The following is an 11,426-nucleotide window of genomic DNA, read 5'->3' on the forward strand; positions in this document are numbered from 1 at the left end:
TTTCCCTGTCTTTGTTTGTTTTTTGAGACAGGGTTTCTCTGTGTAGTTTAGGTGCCTGTCCTGGAGCTCGCTCTGTAGACCGGGCTGGCCTTGAACTCACAGAGATTCGCCTGGCTCTGCTTCCCAAGTACTGGGATTAAAGGCGTACGGCACCGCCACTCGGCCTTCCCTGTCTTTTTTACAGGTACTTCCTGTTATAAAAAGAAAAGGCAAAAATCTCGGGTGCTAGTCAAACTATTGCTGAATCTTACTTATTGCTCCCATGTTTGAATCTTTTAACCAAGAGATGAGCAAAAAAGCAAGACATAAAAGCTACAATTCCACTTTACTAAAATACATCAACTAAACTGTTATTTAGCAATATAGAAGGCTCATCACCTATGACAAAACATAAAGGACCTAAGTACTTAGTTAACTTACAATGTGGTTAGATAGCTCAGTGGTTAAGAGCACATGACTGCTCTTCCAGAGGTCCTGAGTTCAATTCCCAACAACCACATGGGAGCTCACCACTACCATTTGTAATGGGATCAGATTCCTTCTTCTAGTGTGCATGAAGACAGAGCACTCATACATAAAATACATGAATAAATAACTTACAATGTGGGAGACAGACTGGGGAAGTAAACAGTGTCAGAGGTGATGACAATGATCATGGTCTGAGTAATGGTCAGATGGGTCCTCATTTTACTGTGTATTAGATTTCTTCTTTTTTTTAAAAAAATCTTTTTATTTATTTTTATTTCATGTGCATTGGTGTTTTGCCTTCATTATGTCTGTGTGAGTGTGTTGGATCCCTTGGAACTGGAGTTACAGATAGTAGTGAGCTGCCATGTGGGTGCTGGGAATTGAACACGACAGGTGACATCTATGTACCTATAGATTACTGAGTCTATTCCAAAAGCACAGTTGTCCATTCAAAATTCCCATGCTGGAAGGACTTAATGCTTCCAAACTCAACACTATGAATTTTACAAACAAACCTCAGTGGAAATATTCAACTTGATTCCAACATCTTTTCTTCTCAACCTTTTTAAAAAGGCCCATTTCTAAAAATTCACTAATAATCTTCAACAACAAACAAACAAAACTTAAAACAATTAACTTTTTTTCTTCTTTCTCTACATTAAAACAATCAAAGTAACTATCATCCAACTATCAAGCTTACTTTGCTAGAGAGGGCTTTGACCAAGCATTTTTTGATGGGCCAATGTATTAAGACTTAGAATAGATGACTAAGAAACACATGAAGTCAGGTGGTGGTGGCAAACCCCTTTAATGCCAGCATTCAGGAGGCAGAGGCAAGAGTTCGAGGCCAGCCTGGTCTACAGAGTGAGTTTCAGGACAGCCAGGGATACTTGAAAAACCCTGTCTCAGGAAAAAAAAGAAAGAAAGAAACTAAAGACATTTTCTTACAAATCTGCCTTAGGGGAGGGGTACAGTAAAGAAAGACTTTGAAATCACCAGATCTGGAAAACATGGAGCTAAAATACAGTTTGCCTAAAGATTTTATCCCATTTCCTCAATTCAAAGCTAACTATCAGACTGGGAGACACTGTTAAACTTAGGCATGCATTACCACTGGAAACATGTTAATGTTTCCTTAACATTAAGTTCCACAAAGGAAAGGTTACAGATGATATGGTTAACTTCCGTCAGTGAAGGTGCAATATTCACAGATTTGCTTGTCTTCAAGTGGTATAAATTTGAATAAATGGACATTTATTAATTTATGTTGAAGGTCTATTCCAAAATGTTCAGATGTCTCAAACAAAGAAAAAAATTTTCCAAACACACAAACTATAAAACGTGATTAGATCTTTTGGTCAGCCTACAAACACCAGTTAACAAATTTGCTCAAAACACAGGAGCTTCTGGGACAAGTGTCCCATTTCTCCCAATTTACTCTACTAGACATGGAGCTCTTTTCTTTTCTCCCATGTACTGCCATTTCTATCTATTTCTAAGTCCTAGGAAAGTATTCGTGGCCAGAAGTAGGTAAAGTGAGAAGCAGGGTGTGGCAGGACACACTTGTAATCCCACCTGCCAGCCTGGGCTTCATAGTCCTTGCCAGAAGGGAGGGGAGGAAGAAAAACAGGTTAAGGTGAGGAGAGAACCCTTCTCAGAAAGAGCAAAAGGTTTAAAAATGAGAAGTATCATCAATCAGGATCAGCAGGGTGATCCAAATCTGGCCCCCTTAATGTTGATGTATATGTTTTCAGGCTCTGTATTATTGGGATGAAACATGGCAGTGACAACAGGCTAAACAATAAAACAATTCAAGAAGTTAGAAGTTCTACATAAGTGAAGTCTAATAAACCAACCCTCAATTACTTCATACTTTCTCTTGAGACAGCAGATTCAACAAAGCCAAGTCATTTAACAGACATGGCTAATGCACCGGCTTACAATGTACTCAAGTAAAATTACTGACCAAACCTGAAAGAGATGGAATCAGATCCCAAGCGAAGATACAGAAACAGTTATTTGTACTGCTGAGCTCAGGTTTTACAGAAAACCAATGCGTTACGGAAAGAAAGATCTCCTTTATCAAGGAGTAGAGGAACCAGGGTAGCATCTGTATCACAGGAACAATGCACCAGCAGTCTCTCTAGATTATAGAGTCCAGAAGAAGGGTGTAAGCACAGTCATAGACATTGAAAAGTGAAGTAAAAGATATCAATTGGAGAACATATGTAGTAGTGATAGGAATGTTCACTCTGAAATTCAACTTTCCTGTATGTTGAAAACTTAGAGCGCAATCACTTAGAAGAAGGCAGATCTACTGAAATTCGAAGGCTTCTAACTCAGCAGCTGCAGTATTGTGGTGCCCTATGATTTCGTTTTAGAGCTAAAATAAAATGAGACTTGGTCACTCAAGTAACATCAGCCTTATAGAAAGTTACTTCTGAGAACACAGGTATACTGGTAAATATTAAGATAGTACAATGGCCGGGCGGTGGTGGCGCACGCCTTTAATCCCAGCACTCGGGAGGCAGAGCCAGGCGGATCTCTGTGAGTTCGAGGCCAGCCTGGGCTATCAAGTGAGTTCCAGGAGAGGCGCAAAGCTACACAGAGAAACCCTGTCTCGAAAAACCAAAAAAAAAAAAAAAAAAAGATAGTACAATGAAGAATATTTTAGTATGTTTTTTCTATACACTCAGCACTTTAACAGCACAAAGACTGGAGGTTAGGCAGAGATAGGCTGTCAAGTTACTTCCACATCCATAGGTTCAGAACCAGAGAAGGGAAATTTTAGTTTCTAATGCTTGGTGGACAACTAATTGTCTTCATGCCAACCACTCATGACATTGAGAGGCCTGCGGTCCTACCCAGTTTGGCCCTAAAGAAAAGAAAATTCTCAAGGAAAAGTTCCAAGGGCTTTGGTGACAGGTTCTAACTGCTTTGGAGCTATCATATGCTTCATGAAATTCACGACTACCACCAGAGGGTTACAGTGACTGCAAGTCCGGGCAGGTCCAAAGCCACCATCAAAACCAGCAACTCAAGCACTTCCCATACATGTGCTTCTAACTCAGAATGATCCCAGAAGCTCCCAGCTAAAGTGTTGATTACAATGAAATCAAGTGGTGGGACTGCTGCTGCTAACCACCCCACAGGGGGGGTGGGTGGGGAGGGGGGCTCTACGACCTGGGAAGTTGTGTGTTCTAAAACTCTTCAGAAATGAGGTCAACAGTTTTTCTTTTTTTTTTTTTTTTTTGGTTTTGTCATCTGTAAAGAAAAACATGGGAGACCTCAAAAGACAGGAAGCAGTCCCCAACACTCATAAACAGCTTACTTTCCAAGGCTTGTCACGTCTTTGAAAATGTGCCTGCACTAATTAACCTATTTATACCATAGTTTCTAAGGAAAAATCATTCCCTGTCCTCTAAAACTTTGTCCTAACAAAACAGAAAAAGGTACGAGTGTAGACAAGATCTACTATGAGAGAATGGTACAAGCGTGCCCAGTTTCTGCTGCCTTTTTGATAACTGCAGCTAAAACCTAAAGCTCTAAATTCTAAATTCTTAAATTCTCTCCAGAGGGAAGCCCCTCCAAAGCTGTGAAGTTAGGAGCAAGGAAGGGACTCTCCTTCTAGAGTACTTACCGCTAATGGAGAAAGCTACAACAACCTGTGAGAAGCTAACAGGAAAGGGTCTGGCTAAGGTGAACATGCAAGTTGTTCATCATCACAGCGAAACTATGCAAGGACTAAGATTTTAGAGAAAAAGATAAAAGTCAGATGCTGTTAAAACTAGTTGGTCAGCCAAAGTTTGGCACCTACAGAACAGTCTCAACTGCTTCCTGGAATCTCACCAACTCAATTGAGAAGGAGGGAAATCACTAGCACCAAAAGGTGAGATTATAACCCAAAATGCTGCTAAGTTCTCAACATAAAAGGCACTTAATTAAAAAACCTCACATACTACCTCTTATAGCAGTTGGTAAGCTTTCTAACTTGGGTAACAAATTTAAAAAATAAGTACAACCTGGTGACAAGTCACTGTAGGCAGCTACCCGAAGTCTCACACAATTCAAGAGCTACTGTAAAACCTATAGAAGCAGCTCATGATCAAACAACCTTTCATGGAAAGGATGCAGAAATGGAAGGGGAGGGGGCTGGAGGAGGCAGGTCAGAAAGAACATTTCCTATTACCAAAGGTTCCCCTCATTGCTGCATGGTAATCTGAGCCACTTACAAGGTAGTATGTGACACTAGGGTTATTACTAGCTTTGGAGAAAAACTGTTTTTAAAGTCAAAACTAATGACAGGCAACAGGCAATCTACACAAACTCCCTTGTAAAAATTTTTCAAGAATGATTATGGGATGGAGGAATGAATGGCATGCCTAACGTTAACAACTATGCAAAGAAAAACTAGAGTGAACACAGTAATCTTTTTGTTGGAACTTGATTTCTCTCATTAGGTCACGTGAAATAGACGTTTCATGAGATCCGTACAGACAAGTCTCCATGCAGGGAGGTGCAGGGACAATTCCTTTATTACCCCATCTACTTGCTAATTAGAACGCTCTAACATCGCGAGCATAAACATTTCATTAAGAATAAACATTAACACTACCATAGGTAGATGAAATAGCTAAGTTTAGTAGCCCTTAGCTGTGGACACTTGCAAATCAGTATATATGAATTAAAATTCAAACGGAACAGATTCAGATGAAAAGACAAAAATATCGAAAATGTGTTTCCATACATAGACTAGAAACAAAATAGATTTTCATGAGAATAAAGTTATGTTCTCAAATTATGCTTTGAAACTGAAGATACTTTTTCTTATTTTTTTAATGGCATATCTACTTCATAAAGCAATCTAAACCTTCTCATTATATTATGCAGTTTTACTAGAGACTGACTTGACGCAAACTTATAACCCCCCTTCAAAAGAGGGGTGAAAATGACAAAAAAAAGTATCATCTCATCATTTATCATTTAGTTTAGTTTTGCATTTGTCTACAATCATTAACTTCAGCTTCTGAGTAACCCTTAAGCAGTTAACAGTCTTCCATTTATAAGAATGTTACTTTTTGGAAATGTTTGTAAAATTACTCTGGAATTTTTTTTTTAAATACACAAAACGTTTGGTCTGTCAGTCACCCTGTGCTATCTTTATGTGAAAAGACACAACTTTCTCTTTTCATATTGTTCAGTAAATTCTAGTAGCTTTCATTTCTCAATTTCATTTCTAACCTAATTGCTTGAGTGTTTCAAAAGAATACTCTATCCAGTTAGTAATACTTCACAAATAAGTCTTAGGTTTATATGTAATCTACACCAATATGTGATTCCAAATAACATAATGGTCATTTTTAAAGGCAAAACTAATGTTAGAAAAAGAAAATCAAAACCTCTAAAATGGGACGAAAACATCTCACAAAAGGTTGTCACCGTAAATGTTTCTCTAAGCAGAATTTTCCTTGAGTAGGCCCCTCTGGTATTCAATAGATGTTGCAGCATAAATATTCTTCTTAAAACACAACTTAAAGCTGATAATTAACATATAAGCCCCCCCACCAAAACTCATTTACGACCTACTTATTTGCTCTTAAGAAGATTCTCTGTGCATTTCAAATGGTAAGACAAATACCCTACGTTTAATTAGATCTAAGTACAAGTAAGATTAATTCAAGGTTGATAGGGCAGCCAGTCGAATAAACTGAAGAGGCATACTCCCTTGTTCAGGTGGAAAAACACAACTCAGGCTGGGCCAATAGGGAGAAAGTTAAAGCAATCTTCCTTCCCGTCTAGGTAACTGTTCGGAGTTGGGTGATCCCCTAAACCCTTCAGGTCAGTGCCATGCAGTGTGCGCAACTTCGGCACGACCATCTAGAGCTCCCAGCACCTTGGTACTGTTTGTTCTCTTCTCCACAGACCTTCCTGCAGAGACCGACCAATAAAGGAACTCTTGCAACGCTGTCGGATACTGTGCTAACGCCGAGGGTGAGAGTTCGGCTAACAGAATAACGATCTCGCTCGAAAAAGCAACCCAATACAACTGTGGAAACTGTGGCATGCTGAGTGCACTTAAGGGCCTTAGGGGGAAAAAGAGACTTGAAAATACCTGGTGCGGGAAAAACACGAGCCGCTAGCACTGCGTTCGCTTTCGGGGGAGTATTTTTTTCCCTAACCTCTAACATTCCACTCTCCGAGAGAGAGAAAATACAAGTGGAAAGCGTGAAACTGCGAGACTGAGCGGACGAGGGATTCCAGTCACCCCCAGCGGCCAAAAGGCAATCCCCGGGCTGCCCGGATGGCAGGAAGGAGAGAAAGAAAAGAGAATGCAACAAGGCGCAAAGCTGCGGCGGAGAGGGCGTGGGGACGGGGCCCCGGGAGGCAGCCGAGGCGCGGCGGAGAAGAGACGCCGCGCGGGGCCGGCCCACGCCGGCGGCCGGGGATCGAGGCTCCGCTCCCGGGCAAACTTCGCCAAGCGGGCAGGGGGCGCGCCCGGGGCCGGCCCGCGTGCGAGCGGGTGGAATCCGAGGGGCTCCGGACAACCCCGGGACCGGCGGGCTGCCTGCGGGGGAAGGGCGGGCACACTCACCACGGGTCGAACTCGTGGATGATGCTCTCGAAGCGGATGACGGCGAAGAGGCGCGAGCTGAAGCCGGCCAGCCAGGCCAGGAAGAGGATGGTGAAGGAGAGCAACGACTGCCACCCGGCCGGCTGCGACAAGCCCCCGGACAGCCCCGCGGGGGGCCCCGGCTTCGGCGGCGCCGCCGCCCTGGACGCGCTCTGGGCTCCGGGCCCGTGGTGCCCGTGGCGGCTGTTCCCCAGAGCCATGAGGCCGCTCCACGGGGACGAGTTGAGGGACGACTTGTGCTTGCTCTCCGGGGCCGAGGGCTCCGCCATGTTGTGCCCCGGCGGCGGGTCTCGCTCGTCCTCCGCGGCCGCCGCCGCCGCCTGGAGCGAGGGGTGCTGGGCGGAGACCCAGAGGAGGAGGAGGAGGAGGAGGAGGGCGACGACGACGACAACGAGGAGGAGGAGGCGGAGGCGGAGGAAGAGCTGGGCGCGCTCCCGCCCTCAGCACCGCGAGGCCGGGACACTGGGGGTGGAGGAGGCGGCGGCGGCGGCGATCCGGAGTCTCCGCCTCGGCAGCGGCTGCGACCGCCGCGGTCTCACCCCAGAAGGCCCCTGCGCCCCACTAGCCATCCGTGTCCCCCGTGCGGCTGAGGAGGCGGCGGCGGCGGCGAGAGCCGACGGGACGAGGGCGCCAGAGGAGCGGCGGCTCGGAGCGGCAATGACATTCCCCCTCACGCCCGCCCCGCCGTGAGGAGCACAAAGGGGGAGGAGCCCCCTGGAGTCCGGGCGGAGCTCAAGCAACCCTTAACTCCGCCCCCTCGCCCAACAGGAACTGGCCCCTCCGCCTGTCACAGAGCGACAGGTCCGTTAAGGGGAGGGGCCGGGATGGCGGCATGCGCCAATAGGAGCGCGAGCGGGGCCGTGGGCGGGGCTTCGGAGGAAGGGCCCTCCCCCCGCCCCCCTTCGCGGCCTCGCGCCGATTCGCCGCCGGCCGCGGCTACGATTTCATTGTCAGTTGAAAGACGCGGTTTCGCGCGCCGGCCTGTTCGGGGCCCTGAGGAAGGGTGCCAAGAGGTTCGGCTTGCTTCCCCGCGTGGATCCCGACCCGAGGAGCAGGAGAAGGTCCCGCGTTCCAGCCGGCTGAAGCGACGCAGAGAGCACCACCCGACCTGGTGCTGGGCGGCCGTGACTTTTAACCCGCTCAGCGCGGAGCGCCGCCACGTGACTGGGCGCGCAGGCGCGGTGCGCGGCCCGGGGCGCGTGGGTCCAGCCGCTCAGCAGAACGTGCCTAGGTGGCCCGGCTCTTGTCCCTGTTGGGCTGCGCTGAAATCTTGGAGAGGGCAAATTCGTCCGAGCTGCAGCAAGATGTAGCGAGGCGGACAAAAAAAAAATTTTTTTCCTGTTGCTTGTGTTTTCCAATTGCCAAGAAATTCTTTGCAGCTAAATCTTTTGACTGCAGGAATTCATTTTTACACCTGCCTGCATTCCATCTTAACTTTTCCCCCCAAATTAACTTCTGGACTATGTTCACTGTTGCCCAATTCTCACTTTTAACAAACTAACCCACCAAAGACGCCTATGTACGAACTTTTCCTTGTCTGGGCGGTCTGCTTATACCTTCTGCTTCCTCCACAACTAATTCCCTCCACACCCAAAAGCACAAAGGCCAGAGGTGGGTCAAGCCCCCATAGCAGGTTCAGAGGCTAGTAAAAAAAAAAAAAAAGGGCCAGTTAATATTTGATTGGTGTCTCATGTACATTCACAACTGTTCATCCTGTTAGGTAACATTAGATTTTTTAAAATGTGTGTAAATATTTTCCTAAGTCCTGTAAAATCGCAAAATACAAATTGCATTTCGTTGCTCATTGTCAGAGGTTAGGTAAATGAACAAGTGTACCTAACTTGAGGTTGTTCTTTGAAACTGATAGGTCCAGCCACTCCAAAGCTAAGGGACTAAATTTGCTGGTTTCCTTACAAAAATAAATGCTCTCATTAGTGAAAGAATGAAAAACTTTCCAGAAATAGACTTCCTCACCACCAATTTCATACCGAACATTTATTAAACATCTAGATTTATGGTAGAATATTAACCAACCCTTTTTTAACAAAGAGAGGTGACATGCCCTTTCTTGGAGCCAGAAAAGTGCACATTAAAATGGCAGCATTTATTTTTTGCCCATGTTGCATGAACCAATCTTCTATCAACCTAAAATAACAGAATTTGTCTCGTGACTTTTATTTTAGGCTGCCTGAATTTCTCTGTCTTATTGCAGATGTTCCCTGTTGGGTTTGACGTTATCTTCTGCTTCCTCTTGGCTGTTTAATGGCTGGAGGCCCGGTCTGAAAGTGAGTAAAAACAATCATAATAAATTATAAAATACAAGTCACCTGTGTGGGACTACCCTTTCTAACTCTTAAAGTCAATCTTAATCCTTGTATGTGAGAGTGGGTATATGTGTACTGTGGCATATGTGACGTATGGAGGTCAAATAACATGCTTGGATGTTGGTCCTCCCAGTACACCAGGTTAGCTGGCCTTTGAACTTTTAGGAATTCTCCAGTCCCCCCCCCCCCTCCCATCTCACCACAGGAGCACTGGAATTATAGGTACCTGCTATCATATCCAGCCTTTTATGGGTTCTAGGAATTTAAACTCAGGTCCTCATACTTGTGGGGCTAGTTAATGTAAAACAAGCTTATCTGAGAACACTATGGATCATTGTTTAGGAACATAAGGAAATGCAGGGTCATGATGTGGCAGAGATGAATGAAGTCCTGTAAAAGCATGAGGACCCACTGGGCAGTAGCCGGAAGCCTGGGAGACATGGGTCCTGTCCTCACACTCCACATCAGTCAGCCTCAGGAAGTGGTATCAGCCGACCCATTGTGTTGAGCATGTAGTGCAAAATCATGGTAAATACTAGTGGAGTGGTACAGGGAGGGTTGATTGACACGGGGAACTATAACCCAAGGATGCAGCACTGGGGATAAGGATGAATGGATAGAGGAAGAAAGGAAAGAGATCTACCCAGAGAAGCAAAGGCCCTGTGGTGCTGGGAGAATAAAAGGAACCCAGCAAAAGCCAGCATGGCTGCTGCACAGATTGTAGAACAAGTCGGCGAAGGGCATGCTCAGAGGAAGATTTTGCATTGTTTTAACTTGAGAGTATTAGGAGACCATAAGGGTTTGAAGTTGGATGTAGAGTGTGTTTAAGATGAGTAAGTTGATCAAGTGTGTGCTTTAAGACTCCTGGGTCTGTAATGTGGAAGGTGCTTTGAGAGGGAACCAGTAAGAGAGCACATTAGTAGATCTTATGAGAGTTCACAGGTTTCTTACTCCCAGGCCTTAGAAGCAGTCGGATATTGCATGCTCTGGATTTACAGCCTGTCAATGTAGAAAAATGACTTCCAGCCTATTCAGGAAGTTTGTGTGTGTGAGCCACTATATACATGAACTTCCTGGTCCTTAGCTGCCTGTCATGGCCTTGCTGAGCTGAAAAGTGAACCTTTGTTTTGGCAGCTGAATTTCACCAGTTTCCTTAGCAAGTTTAGTGGTTGGATTGGACATCAGCACCTCTCCGACATAGGAGAGAGCGTAGACTATGCTTTTTCCAGAAGTCTGGCATCAGGGGACCAAGTCATACCAAAAAAAGAGCATCGGAAGCTGGAGAGATGGCTCAGCAGTTAAGAGTACTTAATGCTCTTGCAGAGGAACCAGGTTCAGTTCCCAGCACCTACATAGGAGTTCACAACTGTCTGCAACTCCAGTTCCAGGGGAATCTGACCCCTCTTCTGACCTATGTGGGTGCTGCATGCATAAGGTGCATACATATACCAGGCACACACATATACACATAAAATAAATATTAAAAGAAAAGATCATATAACTAAACTACAGACATGGCTGCAAACAAAATAAAGATTGTCTATAATATGTCTGGGGAACAACAAAAGTCTCAGATAGAGCTCCACCCTTCCTAGAGACATAAAACCAGTAAGATAAACACTTTGCCCTGGAGAGAGCACACCAGAGGGTGGGCAGGCAATTGATAATAACGGATACCAGGGGACTCTTGTATTGTCCTGTCTGCCAGGGTGCCTGTCTGGTAGCCTCCAATCCCCAGAGAGGAGAGTGAAGCAAAGTGGGAAAAACTGAGCCGTGGGTTCGCACAGGCTTAAATCTCCTGCCAAGATACCATGGTGTGAGATGGTTCTGAAGACAGCACCAGGCACCATCCTAACTCGATTCTCCTCAGGTCCATTCACCGCCATGCCTCGGTGTTTATGTATCCCTTCCTAGTACGGTGCTGTTCAGAAAGAGAGAATCAACACATGAAGAGAACTTGAAGCAGTGCCGGGTGCAAAGGGGAGCGGTCGGTCACTCTGTGC

The 11,426-nt window shown here is 45.4% G+C and overlaps 1 protein-coding gene across 1 annotated transcript in view; it reads right to left on the bottom strand.

Annotated features, from left to right (window-relative positions):
• The window catches only part of Stt3b (STT3 oligosaccharyltransferase complex catalytic subunit B), a 79,101-nt gene extending 71,616 nt beyond the window's left edge, over positions 1-7,485 (bottom strand). The window contains exon 1 of the mRNA XM_052723492.1: positions 7,061-7,485. Within this exon, the coding sequence (XP_052579452.1) occupies positions 7,061-7,368 (308 nt within the window). The 5' untranslated portion in view covers positions 7,369-7,485. The remainder of the gene's footprint in view (positions 1-7,060) is intronic.
• Between the last annotated feature and the right edge of the window lie 3,941 nt (positions 7,486-11,426).

Source organism: Peromyscus californicus, unplaced genomic scaffold (genome assembly GCF_007827085.1).
Source record: "Peromyscus californicus insignis strain IS unplaced genomic scaffold, ASM782708v3 Scaffold_11__1_contigs__length_118956290, whole genome shotgun sequence".
Taxonomy (NCBI): domain Eukaryota; kingdom Metazoa; phylum Chordata; class Mammalia; order Rodentia; family Cricetidae; genus Peromyscus; species Peromyscus californicus.